At 36.6% G+C, this 24,537-nt stretch overlaps 2 protein-coding genes and 1 long non-coding RNA gene across 6 annotated transcripts; all 3 read right to left on the bottom strand.

Annotated features, from left to right (window-relative positions):
* Positions 1 to 135: 135 nt before the first annotated feature.
* Positions 136 to 5,253, bottom strand: LOC114531673. Of its 3 annotated transcripts, none has more exons than XR_003687868.1 (7): positions 5,159 to 5,253; positions 4,740 to 4,792; positions 4,535 to 4,625; positions 2,072 to 2,126; positions 1,275 to 1,598; positions 771 to 860; positions 136 to 570 (listed from the first exon to the last, which is right to left on the bottom strand). It is a non-coding gene; the product is annotated as an uncharacterized LOC114531673 (long non-coding RNA). The 3 variants fall into 3 exon arrangements; XR_003687867.1 differs by having other exon boundaries at positions 1,369 to 1,598; XR_003687869.1 differs by having other exon boundaries at positions 771 to 856; positions 1,369 to 1,598.
* Positions 5,254 to 6,678: 1,425 nt separating this feature from the next.
* LOC114531633 (ribonuclease kappa-B-like) lies at positions 6,679 to 9,241 on the bottom strand. 2 transcript variants are annotated; one of them, XM_028553249.1, is made up of 4 exons: positions 9,150 to 9,241; positions 8,920 to 9,005; positions 8,261 to 8,356; positions 6,679 to 6,926 (listed from the first exon to the last, which is right to left on the bottom strand). In XM_028553249.1, exons 1-4 carry the CDS (start codon positions 9,219 to 9,221, stop codon positions 6,908 to 6,910), a joined length of 273 nt encoding a protein of 90 aa, XP_028409050.1. In that variant the 5' UTR covers positions 9,222 to 9,241; the 3' UTR covers positions 6,679 to 6,907. The 2 variants fall into 2 exon arrangements, with proteins under 2 accessions (XP_028409050.1, XP_028409049.1); XM_028553248.1 differs by lacking the exon at positions 6,679 to 6,926 and adding an exon at positions 6,947 to 7,817.
* Positions 9,242 to 10,358: 1,117 nt separating this feature from the next.
* Positions 10,359 to 23,308, bottom strand: LOC114531569 (disco-interacting protein 2 homolog C-like). Its single transcript, XM_028553180.1, is given in 35 exon segments — positions 10,359 to 11,414; positions 11,526 to 11,649; positions 11,853 to 12,027; positions 12,138 to 12,270; positions 12,414 to 12,475; positions 12,767 to 12,937; positions 13,124 to 13,200; positions 13,307 to 13,395; positions 13,481 to 13,611; positions 13,747 to 14,048; positions 14,332 to 14,373; positions 14,599 to 14,616; positions 14,619 to 14,721; positions 14,816 to 14,896; positions 15,025 to 15,128; positions 15,220 to 15,260; positions 15,478 to 15,569; positions 15,676 to 15,723; positions 16,002 to 16,052; positions 16,164 to 16,248; positions 16,500 to 16,627; positions 16,703 to 16,795; positions 17,129 to 17,265; positions 17,340 to 17,479; positions 17,624 to 17,738; positions 17,852 to 17,971; positions 18,193 to 18,283; positions 18,366 to 18,430; positions 18,512 to 18,614; positions 18,930 to 19,033; positions 19,162 to 19,303; positions 20,947 to 21,003; positions 22,162 to 22,277; positions 22,660 to 22,717; positions 23,270 to 23,308. Coding segments are annotated over 35 exon segments (3,690 nt in total). The 3' UTR covers positions 10,359 to 11,161.
* Between the last annotated feature and the right edge of the window lie 1,229 nt (positions 23,309 to 24,537).

Below are 24,537 nucleotides of genomic sequence, written 5' to 3'. Positions count from 1 at the left end.
TAACTTTGACCAGACAGCACAACAATCTTGCTCAGAAAGGTCCGCGAACGGTCCACGTGTATAGTTTTCTTCGGCATCGCCATTTTGAATTCGGCCGGGCGAGTCTTGAACTGATTTCTATTTCAACTGATTTCTATTTCAACTGTTCTCTTGACGTTCGTCTTGATAACTGGCTGTTGAGATAAACGTTAATGACAAAATGTTCAGTTCTGCTTCAGTCTATAGGTGCGGAAGTTGCTCATGACATAAATTTTCAGTAAAAAATTATCATCATTGCAGGCAGAATTAAGCTCGAAACTTTAGATAACCTTGTACGCAGAATATTTCATATTGTATATGGCTTTTTGTCATTTCTGGCCAACAATTAGCAGAAGGCACACAAACATCAAAGACAAAGTAAAATACTTAACTTTGACCAGACAGCACAACAATCTTGCTCAGAAAGGTCCGCGAACGGTCCACGTGGATGGTTTTCTTTGGCATCGCCATTTTGAATTTGGCCGGGCGAGTCTTCTATTCTCATCTTTTTTCTCTTCACGTTCATCTTGACAAATAGCTGTTCAGATAAACCTATATACAACAAAAAAAAAGGGTCGGCTCAGCTACACTGTACTCCTTAAGGAAGGCCTACGGCCTTCCCGTAGATTAGTGTAAAGGCCTACAGTGGGAACTAGCAGCGTGCGGGGGACCAAAACGCTCTAGGCAAACGGTCCCCCTACTGGGGTCGGACAAAGCAACCGCAGATTACGCATATAATCGCCGGAACCCACCTTTTAGTCAACGGCGAACTCCTTCTTCCTCGAACAATCTTCAATCTTGCTGAGCTTCGATCTTGCTGTCCACCTTCGATCGCCACCTATCTAAAGAAATTTTTTTTTAACGTTGAGATTAATTTTATAGGCAATAATTACCATGTGATCATAGCAGATCACGTGGATGATAATGTACGACAACATGCCGATCAACTCCGAACATCATCGTGAGCGATGTTACTATAAACGAATCACTAAACGCCTAGAAAAAAGTTGTCCTTTCCTATATTTCAACCTTTTAAAAGCAGTGCATTCTAGTTTTGTTTTGAAGCACAATTTGTTTTTTGCTTCTAGTTTTTTGGTTTCGTTTTAAAAGGTGAATTGTCGCTGTGTGCCGAATTCTTTGTATTTCTGATGTCAAACAATCCTGTACTTTTTGGTATCATAAATATAAGCTCCTTTGTTTTGGAGACATACAACAGTTTTTTTTATATTTTAGCCAAAACATATAGCAGCAATTACAGATTCACTAAGTTCATTCTCATCTTGATTGACAAATTTTTAAAGGACTTGAATCGATTCCATGCGATCTACAATAGCTGGGCGAACGTCTTACACCTAAAGTCAGTCAAAGATTGTTGTATCTCAATTCTTTAGCTTCAGTGGTTCTTTAGCTTTAGCAATAGTTTATTTCCCTTTCTTATCATTGCATTCCAGTTTCAAATTATAGTTTATATTGTCTTTCCAGGCATTTATTCCACATTTCCCTTTCTTATCATTGCATTCCAGTTTCAATTGTAAAAGTGATTCTTTAAACCCTCAGATCAAAACATTGGCAAAAACAATCTGAAACACAAAATATTAACATCAGACTCTGATAAAACAACATTGAATCAACGTTTAAACAATTCTACTTCCCCTCATTCTAACTTCTAAGGCTACTAAATGGTGCTGACCCCTCCCATATATCAAACTACATGCATCAACCTGCCTTGGCAAAAACAAAAAAGGGCTTTAAAGAAGTAGTTTTCCATTTCTTTTCTCAGCACTTAATCGAATGTTTCAAAATACAAACTAATTTGGCAACACATTTCCCACAATTATGTCAAACACCGAATACATGCTCTGAAATGATTCGCCATTCCTCTCGAGTGAAGGTGGATTTTTTAATAAAATTAAACCCCAAATCTTTCTTAAAACTACTGCACCCTTATTGAAGTGTTCGGTTGGGGCATGGAACGTTAAAATAAAACGAAAACAACACACTATTAAAAAAAGTACGAAAATTTAATAAAATTGCGGCTTACTGCCTTACTCACCTCGTGGTTTTCAAATCTACGCGCCTTTCACTTCATTTCTCGCTGGACTTTTAATCTAACAAAGCAGAACAAATGAACCTCATTTACGTGAAATAAATGCTTGGGCATGACAAACATTCTCACTCTAAAACGTTGAAATTATGCGAAAGAAATCGACCGAAAAAATTTTCCAGAAAATTCGGACATTCGATGCGCGAAGTCATATTAAAAAATCCAGCAAACACAAAACATACGCTTATGAGATATATATCTAGATATGCTTATAATCGGTTTCTCAACAACCTTCACTTCATTAATATAAATTTTTGGTTTCTCTTTAAAACATAGAAAATTTAAAATTTTCCGGGCTTTCCTTCGCCATTCTTCTCCGAAATCTACCTCGTTCCCAGGTTTTGGCGTACTGGGCGTGCCGAATACCCCCCTCCTGATTTGTGCATCAATTTACCCTACAATTTTATATTATTCATACTGCATTATAAATTATAAAACCATCAATATTTTCAATACATTCAATATTTTTCAGGTAATCAGTTATTGTATTTAAAATTGATTGTGATAGTGATATATTTGGTTCTTTCTCCATGTAAATAATCTTGAGAACAAGTTTCAAAATTCATGTTTGTAAATTCATAAATCCTTGCTCTTTGCACAAAATTCCTCAGTCAGCACTTTTTTATTGCTAAGACCCCCAGTGCAATCGATTACCCAGGGTTTTTGGCAAACCTAGGAGGATGGCCCACCAAACAATTTGGAATTTCCCACAATTTGCAAAACCATCCAAAGCTCCCATTTTCATCATATATTAAACCATTATTGGATGAGGTTTTTGTGATATGCAGAGTTATCAAGGTTGAGGTAAGCTTTATCAGCCGAGCTGAAGGCGAGGCTGATAAGTGATAACGCTTACCGAGACCTTCATAACTCTGCATATCACAAAAACCGAAATCAATAATTGTTTTATTATACATTTGAAGAATAGTAAACATAGTATTAACGAATGAAAAACCTTATTTAATAGCAACATCCAAAAATACATCAATTATTAGTACATAAATACATTCAAATGAATACCGCTAGTTAACCACCCCAGGCTCTTGCAGATCGCATGATTTATCTGTCAACTATTAGCCAATCAAATTGCTTTTACTACTATAATGTATAATAATACCAATAAAGAGACAGTACAGAGATCTGGGGCTTTCAAGTCTAGGTCATTGATTTTTTTAATTTTTATTTTGAAAAATATAAAAATCTTTTCATGACATATTGCAAGCCAAGTTGCTCTGAGTGAAAAAAGACTTGTAGGAATCTTCAATTACTATAGTTACCCAGAACAAACACACCCCATGGTGGAAAATAGACGATTTTGGGAACAAGTAACAAGCTATGTTTTAACGCTAGAACGACGGTATTAGTTTTATTTCGTTCTAAATATTTTTGCCTCGAAGCTGAACCTCAAATAAATAAAACTTTTCCAAAATGTTTTCCAGGCTATAAATATAAAACTGCTATCATCTATCAAAAATAAACAGTCCCTATTTTACATAGACTGAATGGAATACAAACACTTTTAGGTTCACATCCGAGCCAATTGTCTTTAGAGTCAACCATTTTATCAAGTTAGCTTTATTATTTTTTGATTTATCATTCACGAAAATAAGGGGAACGAGAGTTTTAGTTTTCTAAGAAAAGCGACAAAAAATTTTTTCTTTAATCATACAGAACAATGAAACAAGATAATCGACTCATTTTGTTTGCTTGGGATAAAATCCTGATTAATTAAATTTTTCGTTTAATTCTTGCATTTTTTATATATTTTTTTGAGAAAAAATATTGAGTATCCATTACGGAAACATTTAAGTTTGCATCCCTGGAAATTTTTAAAACAGAGTAAATTGGCATTTATAATGACCAAGACCACCTTAATGAAATCTGGCAATTCTAGAGGGAGCATATTTTGAAGAAGTCAAAAGTCTAAATACTAAGTCTAAATATTATATTTGTGATGCCATTCTAATACATACAGCATCAAGTGTCACTTAATGCAGTTGGTGCATGTAAACTTAAAACTGTTTCTGAACATTCTCAAAACAAAACAAAAACAGTTCCTGATCAGATAAAAATTAAATATACAAATTAAAATTGAACATTATAACCATGATGAAACAGACAACCACGCTAGGGACATTAACCATTACTGGTGTTTTGATTCGAGAGAGGCATTTATTAGAGAGAGATGCCTAATACAAACATATGTTGAAGGGAATGGTTTGAGACGTTTATATGATAGAGACTGTTTATTGCATCATTTACAGTTATGAGCGCAATCAAATCAAGTCAGTAAAATGCTGGAATACTACGACACGAGTTACTCATTATTCAATAACCTATCAAGCTCATTTGCAATAATACAAAGGAATAGAAAGCCCAAGCGAAAATCACAGTTAACCGTAAGAAACTCACCGACAAATGACTGAAGTAGGTTTTCAAGGAAGGACTTTCGTATCCACCATGTTAAAATTAGTCATCTTTGAATTTGTTTGGATGCTTCCTTCTAAAATGCAAAAATACCGACTGCAGTTAATAAACACCATACATCTTTAGCAATGCTTGTTCAGTTCTAGGCAGACGATTTTTAATGCACAATTTTTAAAATTAATAAACATACCTTGTTATCCTGTGATGCTGATAAAGCTAAAAAAGCCTGATCTCATTTACAATCTACAAAATATCAAAAGTTGAAAAGTTTTACTCATTTGTAAAAGTTATTGCAAGTAATCAGATGATAAAGGGCGAACTGCAGAAGCTGGGTTTGTTGGATTCCCTACACACGAATTTTGAATTAAACTAATAGTTTTTAATAGTTCACATATTTGTGTGTTCTAAGTGGCTATTTCCACGCAATATTTGTCCATTACTAGCAGGTAGTCATCACAGAAAACCAAATTATGAGTAAAAGCAATGTTAAATGTTAAATTCGACTTATTAGAATTTGAAATTAAACAACTATTATAACCTTTATATCGCTTTCTTTCGCTTAAGATTACACTAAATAACAAAGCAAGGAGATGGGAGTATTTTCAATACCTTTTCCGAGCTTGTAGCGCCAACATTTTACGATCTTTTTGCAAGCAAAAACATTTCTTGACTGACCACCATATTGAATAGATCCAGAGAGAAGCTCATCGTGAACTGCGCATGTGTTAGGTTCAGCATAAATTATTACGTCATAGATATGATTACGTAAACTTCATTTGCATATATTGAGTAGACTGATCGTAAATTAAAGAGGAAGACAAAAGAGGTTGCTCCCACATCCCGGGGGCACATTGGGGGAGAAAAACAAACCCCCGCCGCGTCCCCAATTGAGGTAGCAGAGAGGAAGGTTTTTAGAGAGATCCCGAAGGATCTCCAACGATACAGCCCGAAGGCAGCACCGAGAGAAGTGACCACAAAAAAGAAGGGTCAAGAAAGCGAAAGATGACAACCGAAAACCCTCAGAAGAGAAGAGCACACAACACACCGATACCCAATTAAAAATGTCTAGTATATATGTGACATAGCTCAGTGTGCTGATTGGGAGTGCTCCACATGCGCACTGAAATCGTAGGCATTACCAGTTAGTTCACTGCGACTGCGTGGCGTTTTTTGCTATTCTATTTGCGTTTAATCATTTGCAATAGCATTAAGATTTGTTCAAAAAAAAGCAAAGTGAAAAATTTGAAAATTTCGTTTCGGCGGATAGCGTATATATAGCGAACGTAGGCGAACGTCCAAAACGTGCACGTCCATACATAGTAAATTACGCGTACCTATAAAACATATGCACGTGCTTACATCGTTTGTATACTTGTGGACTTTGAATCAATTTTTCATTAAGCCTTAGACATAATTAACCCTTTTTTAAAGCAGGTAATTGCCAAAACTTTCCAACAGTAACACGAAATTCTCCCTGGAAACCCAATAAAAAATAATCTTTTCTTTCGGGTCGTGACGAAAACATTTTTCCCATGCAAGATTCGAACCACCAACTTGCCAAATGCGAGGCAATTCTCGTTACCTCGCGACTATTCCCTGTTTCAATAATAAATAGTATTTTTTATTTTACTTAAATCTTTTTTTCAAGATGCTAATGAGAAACATTCCGTCCAGCATTCGAACCATTCCCTAAATAAACACGAGAACACCAATTTCTCCCTCGAAACCCAACAAAAAAGTGGGTCGGAAAATCGGTATCAGTCCAAGAGTCATCAGCTTAGTATACATGACATTGCTCAATGCGGTTATCGTGGAATTATTACTCGTTTACTGCGACTGCGTAAGGTTTTCTAACACTGAATTTGACTTTTTTTCGTTTTCCAATAGCGTTGAAGCATGTTTCATAAACGTAAAGTGTTCTTTTTCACTCACTGCATTTACTGCAACCTAAAACCGGTCGATTTCTTTATGGAATGAAGTGAATTGAGGTACAATACACTTACATGCAAGGCGCATGTCTGTGAGATAAAAAAGAAAAGATAGTAGGTCTGTAGGTGATAAATCCAAAATACAAATGCAAAATACCACAAAGAATTCTTTCCACTGATTGACACATATTCCTTTAGGCAATACTTTTTAATATAACAATACAATTGCAACAAGACACTAACGCACAATGTGAAATTTCATACAAATATTACAAATAGTTGACAGTAACTGCCTATGGGACGTAATTTCTATTATTGTGTCAAAAGAGTATGCAATGTCCATTTTTACATGTATGTCATAAAATTCTCCAATCAGCTTTAATTTTCTGCATATTCCCATATTATTATGTTAGTCTTTCATTCCTAAATATCAATGCGAATCAATCAATCTGAAAAAAAACAAAAGGCTTGAAAAACATTCAATATCGGTTAGCAACAGAATACGAAAATAAATACAGGGTAAGAACATGTTCCAAGGGTTCAACAATACAGATTGCATATTTTTTAACAATAATAACTTTAGACAAATCCGAACTGCATGTTTTTCATTTACTCGGTGACTGTAGGCCAGTGTTTAAAAAGTGAAAACATGCTTGCAACAACATAATCATTGCAGCAAAAGACTAGTTAACACTATGAACGCTTTGCAGAAAGGTAAGCACTTCTTTTAACAGATGCTGAAAAGTGGGAATATTACGGCCTAATTATTTGGGAAATCATCTCAGCAAAATAGGTCAGAACCCATGCTACATAACTTGATAGTATAATTGTGAATTCATGGGACAATAAGGCTGAAAAAGATCCTGAAAATCCAAGTATTGGCCCATTGAAGACTATTAAGAAACTTTATTATTTTAAAATGAATTGCAAAGCATGTCATTAACAAAATAGTAAAACACCACTTTAAAACACAACTATTTTTAAATACTTAGGCAAGTCAACTAGACATAGTCCTAATTTAATGATTTTACATGTCACTGGATGTTAATATTCATTCTATGTGAATATGTATACAAATCAATCCTTGCTGGTTTCTCATACCTCAATAAAATGCACTATTACAGTGTTAACATTAAATTTTATAGTAACAAATATATTTTCTATGAATATATTAAATCCTGGCTAACTCATGCATATTTACATCAATTAATTGAAGTTATAGACAAATTATTCTGAGTATGTCTTAAAAGCACTCGTCTGTTTTGAAGATATATTTTACAGCTTGGTTATGTTAGTAAATATTCTTGATTTATTCTAACCGTGACATTTGGAAGTTACTTCTAAAAAACAAATTATAATACTTAGAACTCTGTGTTATGATGTTCAATTAGCATAGGTTAGTTACTGTATGCAAAATTAACAAAACATTGAATTTTACACCTAAATTTGAAAACAAAGCCCCTTTTCCAACCATGGCCATTTCATCATAAAATATAGCATTTATGAAACGTTATTGGAGTTAATATATGAATTGCTTAGCATTCGACTGTTTGTTAATATTGCATTCTTTATCATTTTATTCATTTATATGGTCTTGTCATAATGTTTACATGTTACTGCATTATATTTTTAACAAGTGAATTTCATATGTGAATATTTTAAGCTATATGGCATAAAGTCTACATTCTGACTTTCACTATTAAAAAAGTGCAGGGGAATTCACAGCCATCACAATGAACTAGCAGAAGGTTTGATAAGCATAAATATTCTTACAATATCTTACAGATTTGTCGAGGCAGCCATCCTCTGATTTGACCATTTTTGATGTCCAGCAATTGCCAATGTTACAAGGTATAAGCCAGCTGCTATGAAACAGTTCCTGTGACACAGAGAGTATAGTTAGATTAATAATATACGTCATATGCTTTTTGCTGCATGCCAATGCAAATCGAGACTTTGAGATATCACTTCGAATATGCATCTCATTGTAAACTCACGACGACAGGCGGTCACTACTTTTGTTTGGAGAACTCAATGAAGGCCCTGTTACACAGTGCAATTTTTCTTGCAACTTGCAATGCCATTCTTCTTTTGAGAGATCTAAATTTGGCAACTACAGAACTTTTGTCTTTATTACAATCCATGGCGCATGCTGTTTCTTACATTTACATTTTAAAGTCTCTTGACTAATTTACGTCTCTTAAAAGTAGAATTTGCATTGCAAGTTGCAAGAATTGCATGGTGTAACATGGCCTTGAGTCTAGTATAAATATCAAAAATAGCTCTAACCCAAAAAGCAAGATACATGACTTTTGGTGATCTGTATTTTATTAAATGACACAGAGAATGTCAAGGATTGAAATTTGTAAAAATTAAAGGTCACGTGGATTTTGTTCTACTATAACAAAAAATTTCAAGAAGCTAGGTTATATAAACACAAACCTTGACGTCTTTTTATAATCACCAAACTCACTAATATCCTCTCTTAACGCAACGCTTTTAATTTGAAAGAAAATCCCTAAAAATACCTAACAAAAATACGCAGAAATTAATTTATGCAACGTAAACAATGTTAAAAATTCTAATTTGACTGCCTTCTTGGACACTGAAACTGCTCAAAAGATAACAAGTATTACATCTATTTGAATAGAAGCGTGATATTTATTACATACCAACAATATAATTCCCCAAATACTTAAAACAAAGCAACAATTTGAAAGCTTCGGTCCACAAATCTTCGCCATTTTTTTCACTTCATGTTCGTGTTTCCACCCTGCAGGTTTCATTTTCAATTCATCGTGTTTCCATTATAAATTTCGCTGAAAATTAACTAATATTCAAACACACTATGACATTTATTGAAGATTCAATTTTACAAACCAAACACTATTTCAAATATAATAATTTCTACCATTATTTGGTAATTAAATATAATCCCTGGTTGTCTTTAACCTTCTATTTGACTTTAATATTTGATTCTCAGGAGTCTCTGGGACTAAAATTTCTCCTGAAAGTGGAATAGGTTTGGGGCTTCCAAGACTGAATAGAAAATAATTTTTATTAGTATTAACATTAGGTATTTCTGGTTGCCCCAATACTGCAATGTCATTTAACCGATGTAAGGTATTTCGTTTTGATCTTCTTAATGACACCTGGGTATTGTCTCTTTTTTGATGTTTTAGTGGTTCATTTGTGTTGTTTGGAAAATTTAATGCAGGGAATATGTTATTCTCTTTCATTTCTACAGTCTCTTTTCTCCTTTTTTGTGTCCTAGTTCTTTTACATGCAGCTCTGCCTCTTCGACCTTTTCTGCCAGCCTCTGGACTTGAGCAAGTATCGTTCTTGTCGGGGAATTGTGGTGAGACCTAAAAATGGTTATCAAACTATAATCCCTCCATTCCTATTTCTGTTGCTTCTACCCTAAATATCAGTTTGATAATCACATTCCAGCTGAGATCACTTGCCGAAGCATTTACTACAGGAATACCTGGGGTGTAATTATCAACATTTTGTTATCGGTCAACAAAATACATTCCCACTCCTTACCCACTGTCCACTAAGTAGCTCAGCTGAAATACTTGATGCCATGAAAGGCCTTTCAGCTGCCAAAACAGGAGATTGATAATGTCTCGTTCCTTCATAGGGACTTTCAGCAAAATCCAATGGCCTCTTATGCCTCTGCATTCTCTTTATATCCAAAGCAGCGCTAGCTGATAATATTTGAAAATAAAAATTCCTATAAATTTCTCAGACTGTAAATGTAAACAATCATTTACACCAATTTTACATGACGTATTTCATCCTGGGAAAAGTAGCCCGCATGTGGTCAGAAGCTGCAGGATACTTCATACAAATGAGTATTAAACACTGCCAGACCGACGAAAAGTTAAAGAGCACATTTTTTACTTATTTCTTGTTTTTTAACATAAATTGTAAAAGGTAAATTCATTTTAGTCATTTAACAATCCATGATTAATGATCTTTTCAACTTTCTCTAACTAAAATATACTGTTTTACATTACTAAGATTAGTAAGATTCACTTCTACGATGACTAGTTAAGGCCAAAGTTCTTTTGACACACATGACAAATCTTAACGTCTCATAAAACTATAAAGTGATTTCATTTATTCAGCCTTGATTTTGGTAAAAGTATTTTTAGCTTCTTCAAAATTTTTAAACTTTATTTTAACTGTTTTCAGGCTTTTAAATGAAATCATTTTCGATGAAAATTTCATCACAGAAAATGAACTCACATTGGGTGAACTAAAATAATAAAATATCACACACACACACACACAAGCTCAATTTTGAGCAGTTTTCACTCTATAGTTTTAAAAGTCCTTAGGTGGCTTAGCAAGCTAACCTAAAATGTTATATACAATATTACACCTCAAATTTTTACTTTCGAGAATTTTCACACCATGAAATTGGTCTAACTAACGAGGATACCAAATCTCGCTATTTCGCTACACTGTGTCATTTTACGTCTTCACTTTACGATTCTTTGTTATCAAAACTCAGAATGATTGGTGACCTAGACTTGATTTAGTATATATATATATGTATATATATTACTACTGATTTCTCCTACTTTCGAGTATTATACAAAACGGCTTGGGGCAATGTGACCTGCACGCCTGCACCAAACATACATTCACGAACATACACGCTTCACCATGAACTTCACATATTATATGCCACGTAAATCGGATCGAGTTGATCTGCCAAGAACGCATCACGCAAATGCATCCGTTGTTTTTCCCCACGAGAGTTGATTGGAACCACTCGAGGGTCCACGACGACGACTACACCCACTACAAGCTGGTGTTCTTCTAGCACGATATTCGTGACCAGCGGTACGACGTCTAAAGCCTCGTTTTCATTCGCCTCGAGCTCGACGACCACGACAAGCAGGTTCGTCCATGTGAATACAGCACTGGGATATATGAAAGGTCAAAAAGAGCAAACGGCTGAGCAACACCACAGGCAAATAATAGGTACGGAAAGAAAGGAAAATGTAGGTATAGCGAAATGAGACAATACTAACCTTTCACAGATGGATTTATGACATCTGACAACGGAGTTCTCTATATCCACTGGATGGTAGCGCATTCCTCGTAACGTTAATGCCTCATGGAGCGAACCAACAACGAACAATGCATCGTGGCGAGCTGATGGAAAACAACAGAAATGAGGAAACTTTCGTGACAAGAAACTCAGTAAAATCCTTATCACACAACTGAGAAACTCGAAATAGCACCAGACTTTTCTTTTTTGTGTTACTGCCTGTCATTGGGTTAACAGATCTGTCGGTGTGCCCTTGTTAATCTTATGGCTGAAAATGTACGCCGGCAAATATCACAAGCAAATATACCTCCATCAGTTTGTGTATAATCCGTTCGTTTTATAAAACCGAGGTATCCTGTGCGAGCAAATCTGGATGTGGTATCTCCAGTCAAGAGCTGAGCTTGGAAATGATCTGCTGATAGTAAATCATCTCCTGACGTATTGAAATATCCTGTTCCATTATGACCACTGCTTACCCAGATCTAAAGCAAACAGACCACCATCAAAAACTTCATCCAAAGCCGTGAAGACTATTCTACATCGCCGCAATTCTGAGAGAAATGCCAAGAACTGAGTAAGATCCATAGTTTACCTCTCCTAAATGCGAGTCACCAAGCATTCCTTGACTCTCCGGGTTTGCTATAACAACTTTGACACCGGGAAGAATTTTACCAGATTCTTGCAGACAAGTACTATGTGGACTTCCCTTTTCAACCAACGTCACTCTACGAATATGAGATATAATTGTTAAATTGGCCCAATGAATGGGGTATATTATGGATAACGTTCGATGTGAATCTTAAACTGAGTCAATCCTGATGCAGGGTCTTCCAAAATCTGCGAACATAAAAGGTAAACATATACCCACCTATCGTTTCTAAGAGCACGTGTATCAACATACACTGTACTTGTCTCTGGGCTGGCGGATCCCTGAAAAACAAATGGGCGATCAGTATTTAGTCTATACTAGACAGGAAAACAACGGACTAGCTTGAAATCGGTGAAACAGTTCTCTTTAATCACCACTATACTGACGATCTGTCAGTAGAACTGTGATGCAGTAGCATAATACAAAACAATCTTCAAGTGCCACCTTAAATTTTTTAACAGCAACACGTAAGGATTACAGGTTTGGGAGTTCTTAGAGAAGGTGAACTGGCTTGGTAACTGCTGTTAACTTTCTCAAGAGTTTGCCGACTGTATTCAGTATATAAACAGTACCTGTGTGCAGATGGCGACATTGACGCGGCACCCAAACGAAGTGCTCACAGACCGCGGGGAGAGGCCCAAACCAGAGAACAAAGCAGAGAATGCTGAGGTAAGGTTGATACGAGGCCTTTCCTCGGCAACCACGACACACGAGCGGATACAAGCTAGATTCACACCTTTTGCCTGTAGTGAAGAAACAGCAATGAAAGCGATGAATTTAGGTATGGACCAAAATTGGGGAGGGGGTTATGCAGTACCATAATAAGGGTAGTGGGCGTAATGAGCCTTAGATAAATTTTATAGGTACACACCCCTATCAATACATCAGGGAAATAATGATTCAATCAAGGCGTGATTCAAATTTGTCACCTTTAAGGTTGGTATATGTTGTCCAAGACCTTTCGTACACAGGTCCATGACAGGATATGAACAGAAGGTATCGCGTACTGAAATTGAAACAAACAACCTCTGTAAAGAGAAACGACTGACGTAGGATGACATTCAGGTTAGTCAATGAAACGACCAATTCTGTTATCCAAAGAAGACACGTACCTGTATGACTCACGACTGTCAACCACAAGGCTGGGTTGGCTTCCAAGTCACCAGGAGGCACCAGAATTGTGTGATGACCAGAGAAAATACTAATGGTAAAACAAGAAGTGCCATCACGGATGTGGAAAAATAGTCAGTTCATGCTAAAGCTTATTGCTTGTCTTAGCAACTTACCCCGTCAACGCCCACATAAGAAATCCAAGTCCGGAGTATGGATCGAGACAGAGGCAGATATCTCTTGAAGGATAGAGCTCGCATGATAGTTTAATAGACCTGCACAACGCCGTCACCGCTGCATGAGACATCTGGACAAGGAAAATTTTAGAAAAATACGTATGAAAGAGGAGTGGAAGTGCAACCTGAGGTTTACCACACACTGATATATACAAAAACTGGAGAGCGCATCCTGTTGAATTGAATACATGGGATACGAAACTCACCTTGACGCCAGTTAAAACACCCGTGGTCGAAACGCTAAAATCGACATAAGCTAAAAGTTCTGGAGTGGGGGGATTATAAGGTCTGAGGAGTTTCTTCTTGGGTGGATCATCAGTGTTCAGTATAAGAGGCCATGGTTTGTTATTCACCACGCTTAACGCTTCCTTGGACTTTATAAGTTTAGCCAGAGGGCCGATGGTGAGAATTGCTTGTGCTTGGCTCACTTCGATCACCATACGCAAAGTTGGGAGAGTCGTCGCCACGTTCTTTGGATAGGGTGGTCGAATAGGGATTGGAATAAGACCTGCAAGATAGAAGATTATCTAAGAGGATTGCAACGAAGGACGAGCATCCTGCGAGGCGGTCAGAAATGATCTAGCCAAAACAAGGCCTTGCACAACATGAATCGCAATGTTTCACTTCAGGTAGGAAAACTATGAAAAATTAGCTCATTCTTTGTCCTCGTGGCACAACTTTCAATCCAGGTACTTTCATTAAAGGGTAATTTTAAAGAAACTTTCACCCCAGATGCAACAAATATTAGTCTATGGGTTTCATCATAGTCTGTAAAAGAAGTGCACGCCTACCCGCATACAAGCAAGCGTATACAGCAACGACCAGATCAATTCCTAAAATTAGGAACAGAAAAATATAAAAGTTTTCTTATATTATCAAATGTAGTATTCGAAAACCAAAGTAAGAAGAAGGTTTCAAGCCTTCTGGCAAATTTTAGATTTTGGCAAATTTCAGAAGTCTTAATTTCAGAAGTCTTAAAATTTCAGAAGTCAGAGACTGGAGTGATGTTGGTCTTAGGATCAGTGCCTACTAGGTTCAGTATGTATTACGATCAGTACCTGGAGGATAAACCAGGCTATACGATCTCCTGAGCTGAGATCACCGCATTCCATTGCCATCTGAGCTACTCTTTCTGCGCGTTTATGAAGCTGAACACAATTCAATGTGGACGCCAGTCCTCCCTAACAAAAAGAATCATACGATAGCTCTAGAGATCTTAAAAGAATCACATGTAGCAATCGAATACGTTTATAAAGAGTATACAATGATGCTCACTTTAGTATTTAACAATGAGTAAAGGATATGATCTGGTGTCGACTGAGCTCTCCATCGCAAAACTTCTGAAAGAAATTGGAACTGAAAACAAACAATAATACAGATGTTAGTCGAAAGCATTTGGTATATACTCGCGATGATGGTTAAGACTGTTCTAAGACTGTGAATATGTATATGAAAGCTCTTTCATCGATATTTACTGTACATACCCTTTTATCCGCATCTGTTATTTCGCCAATCTCTCTGCCAGATGCCTCTCCAATCCTTGTTCCACGTAGCAGATTTCCAACCATCACAGCCCCTGGACCAGGTTCTGGGAAAATAATGCAAATTCTTACATTTAACCATCGTATGAAGAAAATCAGTGGTGTTGGAAGAGAAACATCGTTGATACTAAGTCATACCTTGGTGTTTTCCTCGAGGTTTGGGAAGGTTAGTCACGCATCTGAAGAAATAAAGAAGAATCCGTGGATATGGTCAGAAAATGCGGTATTTTTCGTAACTAAATCTGGTGTTTGACTTAAAGAAAGATATTCACTTAAATTAAGAAAGCCTCTAACATGAAGTTCAAATGCCATTGTCATTTACTAATTGAGCGTTCATTTCTTTCCAGGTCAGCAGGGAAGACAGGGAAGATTTCTTAAAGTGAATAAGTTACTCACGAGTGGGGACACATGAGGACATTCGATGGATGCAAGGAGCCGTCTAGGAATCTTTGTTTTGTCTCAAATATATGAACATAACCAGTCGAGGTCTGAAAGGAAAAGCAAAATTTATAACGTACAGATTTGTGTCTGTATCCAAGACCTTTATGACAAGAGCTATTCTGTAATCATTCGTTAGCTGAATAATTGATTTACCTTTGGTAGACCTCCCGGGCTTAACAGACACAAACAATAAATGCCAACCTAGGAATCCGAAATGTACATTAGTTTCATGCGAATCTAACCATCAAAAGCCTGTACACACTTGCAATTTTTAAGGCGATTTCAAATGCTTAAACAAGCATGTTTATACATCAAAGCATTCACAACTATATTCTCTTTTACATCAATCGAAAGAAGAAAATCACCGAAAATTGCAGTAAAAATGATAAGTGTAAATGGCCCTGAATGTAGTAAAACTAACTCTATTATGAACGTAAACAATGATATATTTCGTATCAACTACAAACACCATCACTTACGCTATGAATGCTGTCCACAGCAGGGATAACATGACTCATCCACTGAAACGCCTGAAAACAAAAGTGTTCTTTAGTTGAAGAAGAACAACACGAAACCTTTTTAAAAGTCGACGGAGTTATATTTGGAGTTATTTTTGGAGCTAGGATGAAACGTCTTGTTACCTCGTCTTCTGTACAATCTGGTCTTTGTTCTGCGACGACAACGATTCGCTCTTCGCGTAAAACATCTATTGCAAATATCGCAATTCTGACACAGAAAAAAACGTCAGATTAGGTGAAGAGGTTACTGTGGTATTGAAATCATATTGGATCAATAAAAGATCTTTCCAAAAGTTTAGAACTGATAGAGCTATCATGCAGCAAATTTCTCGATTTCCTCCTGTAATAACACTGAATCAATAAGAGATCTAACTATTTTTTTTATTAATAGTTTTAAATTGTTTAAAGAGATCTGCAGCTGAGTTTAGAAGATTTTTTGGAGCTTAGAAACTTGCTTACCTTCCTCTATAGACAAATTTAATAGGATCTACAGCCAGAATAGTCGCCTTAAGATCATCTGCGTTATGTCGTCTACCAGACACTTTGATAAGACCATCGACAGTACCACATATAAATACCAAACCACCCTTCGTGGAAATTTCAAGAGGAGGATTTTATTTCAAGTTAACGATATTAAATTTAAGAAAAAAGTCGACACTCACTGGTCCAAGGAAGCCGAGTAAGCCAGGTACGAACATATTCAGAGTAGTGGGAATATTGTCTACTGGACCACCATCTGCACCGAGAGGTTGAACCTTAATAAGGACAACACATATTAATAGCTGTAAGAGATTCAAGATGACAACTACAGAAATCGCATCGATTTTCACCAGAGCTAGAAAACCGCTAAGACGTAAAGTAACTACAAACTTTACTACAGTTTAGTTCCTCACTGAAAATCAGTTCACCTGAAAACACTCATTACTCAACTCTAATACGATACTTAGGCCCGTTTCAGACGTCGAACTTTTTATACATGCCGAAACTAATGTTAACGAGACCCTGTTTACTCGTTTCAGTTCATTTGCATTCGATTGCACATGAAAAGTTAACATCTGAAATAGGCCGCCTAAATACAACAGCAATACCTTGAATGTGTAGTTGGTTTTTCCAACAAGACCAAAATAAGCACTGCCAACTGTACCACTGGCAACACACAGCTCACCGACTTCATCTGTTTTGCAGAGCTTCGGAGGTCCTTCGGGTTTCACCACCACAATTTTCACTAAAGAAAGAGAGTAATTTGGTGCTTTTCAGCCCCCCCTTCCAAATGTTCGTTTGTTATCGTGAGTTACATACCTCCAGGGGGGACCGTACCACAATCTTGTAATGTCAACGAGGTAACAGAACCTTCCTTATCCACTCTGACCACGCCATAACTCAAACCATTCAGAGACAGCACACCACGTCCCGTTGCAGTCGATCCTGGCTTTCCTGGTCTGGAGAAATGAGGGAAACAAGAGACATTTTATAGCAAGGAAGTAGGTGGAAGTGTGCAGGTCAACTCAAGTGAAGTAATCCTTAGGTGAAGTAATCCTTAGTTGAAGTTTACTTTAGGTGAAGTATTTCTTAGGTGAACTTACCGTCTGATAGCGACAGTCAGTGTTTCAGATGAGCTCGCACAAGGACAGAGAGACTCTGATTTCAGTCCTTTCATTTCAAACGCACTTATAAATGCATCACACGCTGAAAGTGACCCTGTGTGGAAAAAATCATCTTAGTACTAAAACGAGGTATTCAGGCTAGATCAATTACCAGCGTCTGAGTCATTACTAAATATATACAATCTTTTAATGGCCATAAATTCTTACAGGGATTAGCTCTGTCTGCTAAGAGCAGCATTCTGAGTGAACTAAGATTGACATCCTTGATTTCTTTCGTCGCATGAAGAGACCAGTGTAAGTCGCGAGATGACACCAGAGCACACGTTGCTGAAAGAAATATAATACCATATATCAGAACTACTACATAAGAAAACCTTAACTACGCCCCCAGGCAACTGAGAGGTAACACTGTACCTATATATCACCTACCCTAACTCTGAAGGTAAAACTGTACCCATCACCCACCCTACCACTGAAGGTGAAGGTAACGCTGTACCCATCACCCACCCAACGACTGAAGGTAACGCTGTACCCATCACCCACCCTACCTCTTTGTTTTGTGACAACCTGCAACCACATGGCGGGAGCTTTCAGAACACTTCCAGGAACAAAGATCACGTGCATTCCGTTGTAAACGCTCTGGAAATATACAAAAAAATGGAATGAAAATATGATGGCAAGAGTAGCATAATTATAAGAAACTCCAATTAAACTGTCTTACTGTTAAAACAGAATGCCATAAACCAACTTCTCGTTTGAAATCTAACACACTGACCATAACCTCACCTACAAAGAGAAGAAAACAAATTATGATCTGGATACTCCAATATTTCATAATTATTGTATGATTTAATCTTTGTTACTTACCAGCAGTATATGAACAAGCCTGGGTCACCATTTGACAATGAGTCAACATGTTTGAACGAGTGACGGACACGCCAAGGGCGGAACCATCTTTGCCTGTCGTTGACTGCCGATGCAAGATATTTTAAATACATTGAAATGAATCACATTATTCAGGCTATTTCAATTTTGCAACCATAAGACTTCGCCAAGATTATGTAGGATTGGAATTAAGGGTATGTTTGGGAGAAGATTAGATTGAGTAATGAATCGGGATTAAAGGATAGAGGTTGTGATTAAATTGAAGGTAAAAGGATTTAGAGTTTGGATTTCACGTTGGTAAACAATATTACGGTTCTTAGGATAGTAGTGGGTGAAAACGGCAAACAATTCAATAGGAACGGGGTGAATTAAGGCGAATCGGGGGCACCAAAGAACACACCTCAATATAAGCTGGTGACGCACGATCCAGACTTGATGGTGGCCGCCAATCTTTTGGTGGTTTGCCAAGTTTCTCGGTATAATACCAACGAATGCTTGGCCAACCTAGAAGTGGAATAACATCGTTGTATTAGTTAGTTACAATGCATGAAGGTTGAAGAAAGAAATATTCAAAGTAGGTTGTCTCTGATATAAAATAATGAATTATCCATCATCTGTACATTAATAATTACCACTGAACAGAAGTACCTACCTTTAAAATGTACCACATTCCAGTATCATCCTTGGTAAAGTTTTGAAGCACATTTCAGTGGTAAGAACCCACGTGACACCACAGCTGCCAAGAAGGAATCCTATCTGTTGCCCACCTGGATCCTGAAATGTTGGTTTCATAGCTGGGTAAATATTTCGTATCACGTAAGCCGGCCGGAAAACAAACACACAAAAACTCACATCTTTGATTGGTGGTACAACAGCAACTGGGGTGATACCAGCCAGTAAACAACCATAGAATGCTGTGGAAAAGCCGACTATCATCTGGATGATATATTAATGCCACCTAAGAAAGATTTTAAGACAGTTAATATAAACTTCTTCCCTGCTTTTAAAACAGAGGAGAATGGCAATCAATCAATCCCTGAGGTGTTTCCCACAATAGGAGGAATAGTTCTTCAAAATATACATCGCAGTACTCACCGGTCTCCCATCATTATTGAAGTTCCCCTCTAGGATTGCCAACCTTGTTTAAAAGGGTGAAGGCTATTTTTTGTGCCTTGCTTAACAATTTCCCTGAGAAAGAGACCATGCATTAGTGTGAAGAGTCCATAAATTGAATAAACCAAAGCTGCATCAATTTGAAGGCTTTAGATGAATTATATACACAGCTTGTGTGTGAATGACTTTGCTTACCATATGATAGCGTATAAAGTTTTTACAATGGTCGATGGTTGAATGGCAGCAGCTTTATGAGGCTTGTCCCATAACGGTATAAAGCTTCTTCCAAACTATTACCCATTGGGCAAGTTGCTAAAATTACAAACACAAATTGACTCACTGTCACAAAACACAGCTTGTCCCACTAAAGCAAACTATTCCTTGTTCTCCTGGATCAGTTTCACAGGACAAACTATGTGTGGCCAGTGGCCATAATATAGCAATATAAACTGTCAAAATTGTGAAGTTTTACAAATAACTATATATGGTCATATCTGCATCATTCTCCTAAAACAAACATATATGGTAATATTATGAGTCAATTTCCTGCGACACCCTATATATCTCTTAATCTCACATCATTTTTAAAGGACAAAAATATAAGTCAAATGATTTACAATACTGTATATGTCATATCATCCGTCCTTCTTGGTTTGTTTCTCTTCTTAAGGCACTTACGTCAATGTCAAAACTTTTCTTGCATATTAGGATGTTAAATCACATTTCATAGTAAGTTAAAATTCAAAAGAAATGCCCCCAGATGCCATTCATGCTGTTACACTAGGCGCTATAATTTCCCAGGAAAAACTATTTCGTATTTCAACAAATCGCGAGCTGACCACAGCATTGTATCTGCTTCTGCATTTATATTCATTTGTGCTTGAAGACTTACTTGGAGTGGATCGCCTATGGATGTGGTTTGTTGTCGTTCCTTCAGGTTTCGGGCACCTGGGTCAAGCTTTGGTTCTATCAAATATAAAGATACAAATTATTGAAAAAAATGGATTACCACCCAAACACAAGCTTTCCTGGGCAATGAAAATTCATCCGGATACAGACTCAAGTGTATTCCTTAGACCTTTATATTTATAAAGAACTTTAAAGCTTGAAGGGTCTTTCAAGAGCACTTGAAGTTTAAAACTTTTCAAAGAGTATTGCTTCTGTGGTAAAAATATTAGTTGTAAAAAAAGCACATTTCACTTGCTTTCATCAGCATCAAAGACACATGGTTTCCAATGGAATGCTGATAACCTTTTGCTAAACTGATTTGCCGAGGTACAATGTTAATATGAAAAAAAATTTACCTTCAACAACTCATAATCATCTGTAAAGAATTGCTCCAAAGGCTTGCGCTTTGGTCTCTGAAATTAAAATTTAAGATCTAGTGAACAACAAAATTGTATAAAATTACTAGTTTTGAGAATAAAAATGATTGCAAATCTGCCCATACAAAAGTCATCACTGTGAAGAACATATCTAATTGTTGAATGGATAGTATAATTATGCACAATACCCTCAATGTGTTTAACAGCTGTTGGATTTGGAGGAGACCTTTCCTGGAGAAGATGCTGAAAGAAAAAGGTTTATAAAAATTGAATATATCAATACTGGATAGCTCAGATGCAAACTACTTCCTCCTAGAGAGTAGAGATCCTGAGTAAATATCATCTCTTATTGATCCAGTGTTACTACAGGAGGAAACCTAAACTAAACTAACTTCATTCATAATGGATAGCTCTATCAGTCTGAACAGTTCCTTATAGAGGTCCGTCAGCAAGGATCATCTCTTATTGATCCAGTGTTACTACATGGGTTATCTAAACTAAACTAAACTAACTTTATTCAAATTTGGTAATCTGTTCTGGATATGACTAAACCTAACTAATGTAATCTATGCTGGATAGCCCTACAAGTTCTAAACTGTTCCCCCTAAAGATTCAATAAGGATTATTCTTTTACTATCTGATTATTAAATATGATGAACAATGCTATCCCAATTGCTCTTTCTTGCATGAAATAATCCACCCAGGTACAAGACTTACCAAGCAAAGGATGTGTAAACTAACTAAGACTGCACATGAATAACTCTTTAAGCTTTCATACTTACGTCCAGTACTGGAGTCAGAGTCTGAATCGAGTCTTATTGATACCACTTGCATCTGACTTCTTCGTTTGCCCCTGCTTTGGAACGATCAGCTTCAACAACCGGTTGGGCCACAACAACCTCTTCTTCTTGTTTAGGTGTGGCTTTCAAAACACTTGGAATCGATGTGTCTTCTACTTTTAGTCTGTATGTGGTGCTTCGTTGCTTGCTTGCATCTCGCGCTAGTTAAATTGTCTGCCCCATCATAATCAGGAAGTGGAATGTCAACTGGAAAAAAATTTAGGTTCAGCAATAAAATCATCTGGCATGCAAACTAAAGCATTGACTTTAAATTTGAGACTAAATTTCTTTACTTTCCAGCTAATTTTCCAAACTGCAGGTATGCTAATTGGATAGTGAAGTCAAGATGTACTACCTTCTTGTAGTTCAGTCGGCCCTTGTCTAAGGACTGTCGTTTAAAAGGTGAAGGCCCATGTGACTCTATCTGAGACTTTCGTTGAGCTAAAGCAGCCTGTACCACCTCAACACGCAATACTAGGGATTTTGAATACAAATATAAATAATTTCCACAACACCATGGCATCTGTATATGGGTAAACAAGCCAAATTACAAGGCAGGGACATATTTCAGACTATTCGTTTTCAGATATGATGCATTGATTTTGCATTAATATTATAAAACCATTTATCCCAAGTTTGTTGAACTATGGCTGTTTGACATTCTGACATTATATCAATCACAACATCATGACATAGCATGCAACTTTCCAAATAAAGCATTGTGACATAAAGCAGATATGCCCTTCAATAGACATATCTGCTTTATGTCACAATTGTACAAACAGACAAGACATAATTTGTTCCATGAACAGTGTTATCTATGTAGGAGTTAATAATATTGAATATACAGTACATACAGGAAGAGGGTGATATGGGGAGTCTGAACCAGGACTAAAAGGAATTGTTCTGGTCTTTGCTCAGGTCGAGGTTTGGGTCGTGGTTCCACAGGCGGTGGTGCTGTTAGGACAAATTAAAAGGTGAAATGGAATGGGAATCTCAGCTGATACAGAAGGGAACTTTCTAATGTCCTCAGACCTCCTCAACTTCTAGTTGAGATATTTTACTAGTGTGTTTCAAAAAAAGTTGATATGCAAGTTTTTTTGAAAGTGCATTGGCAACAACACTTCCAAATTTAAAAATATAAAAGTTGGATCCCAACATATTTTCAGCAAACATTTTAGAATATACACCCAAATGGATTGTTTGAAGCTCAATTACCCTCAATGCTGGGTTGGGTTTTAACATGCTGTTTTTCCCCACCTAATCATATATAATAAACCTCGACTGATAAGAAAATACTTGAAAAAACATATTGAAAATCAAGCAGTATGAAATTTGATCTGTAGTTTCATGAAAATCTAAGATTAAGTTACTTGCTCAAGGGCTGTATTAGCAATGGCTAAATAAAATTGAGCGACTAATTCAGGCTTTGTCGAACACATTAAATTGATGGTATTGCATACCTTGAGGAAGCCTGGCCAATAATTTTGCCTTTTTCTCATATCCTTTCTGGTAATGTCACCTAAAATTCAAGACCATCCCACATAGAATTAATTTATTAAAAATAACAAAGACCTTGTACTGTCACCTCACTGCAGGGTTCTATACACTGTAATTTCGTATCAGCAGGGTAATAACAGAATATCATAGCTTGCTTGTCACAAGATAGTCTAAAAGGAGCTATTTCCCAAAGACACTTCATGGTTTCCTTAAATTTATTCTGATCTTTATCTTTCGTACTTATGCGCCACTTTGTATACAATCAATATTGCATTAATCAACGCCTTGAACTTTCATGAAAAATCCCCAGAAAACGACAAGAAATCCAAATTAGAAAGCCTCAATACGAAATAACTGAATTGAAATGATATAGACCATGCCATATACAGAAAAATATGTATCGTTTTCACACATGGTATAAAATACAAGTTATCTCGATTAACCCGAAATAAAAAGGTCTTTTGAATGTAATAAAATTTCGGACACAGATCATTGAGACTAATAAACTCGGTATACAAGTTAAAACACTTAAAGTTTATAGTAAATGGCATTTCGGACGATATATTCAGACCAATATGTAATTCTTTTGAATATATTTTAAAATGAATATATTCAAAGTGTCACACCAGTAAAAAGCTCCAGTGTACATAATAGATTTATGTATTTGGTTTACGAATTAATACATTAAAGACTCGCTCACAAAGAAACACTGCAAACTCTCGGCTTTGCACTGAAATATAGCATAAAAAAAGACTGTTTTGCCGGTTAATTTTAGACTTACGGCGATATATTCAGGCCCGAACGAAAGAGCAGTGTTTACATGCAAGCAGTCTATACCGAAGAACCTCACCTTCTTCCAACTCCAAATCTAATGCTTTTAATTCCTCCACAAGGCTAGAAGGGTAGGAAGAATAGTCTCCGCCATAACAAAAAGCGAAGGCTCTCTGCCGCCAAACAGCGCTATAATCTTTTACAATAAAATCTAAAGTAATATCGTTTTATCCACATCCTCAATTGTTTGCTTCGGACCAAAATATTTTTGACATTTCCAGAGCCTGCGAATGCAAAAATAGTTTCTCAGCGGCTGCGCCAGGATACGTCATGACCATCTATGGTCATCATAATAACCATGAACCATCATCATAACCATCGTGAATCAATGTTCAGTGATAGCTTTCACGATTATGACAACGAATATCATTATGGCCCAAGTATTTTGATTAGTACTAAT

This window comes from Dendronephthya gigantea, unplaced genomic scaffold (assembly GCF_004324835.1).
Source record: "Dendronephthya gigantea isolate DGI-Jeju-01 unplaced genomic scaffold, DenGig_1.0 000073F, whole genome shotgun sequence".
NCBI classification, from domain to species: Eukaryota; Metazoa; Cnidaria; class Anthozoa; order Malacalcyonacea; family Nephtheidae; genus Dendronephthya; species Dendronephthya gigantea.
This window is presented reverse-complemented; position numbering and strand designations above follow the sequence as displayed.

Bases quoted from the DNA above. Each gene is read 5' to 3' on its own strand.
- LOC114531633 (XM_028553248.1), bottom strand. From the start codon at position 9,221: ATGGCGAAGATTTGTGGACCGAAGCTTTCAAATTGTTGCTTTGTTTTA. The intron at 9,006-9,149 runs GTATGTAATAAA...TATTTTTGTTAG, and splicing joins TTTGGGGAATTATATTGTTG to GTATTTTTAGGGATTTTCTT. The intron at 7,818-8,260 runs GTAAGATATTGT...TTTGTTTTTTAG, and splicing joins ATGGCTGCCTCGACAAATCT to AAGTAACTTCCAAATGTCAC.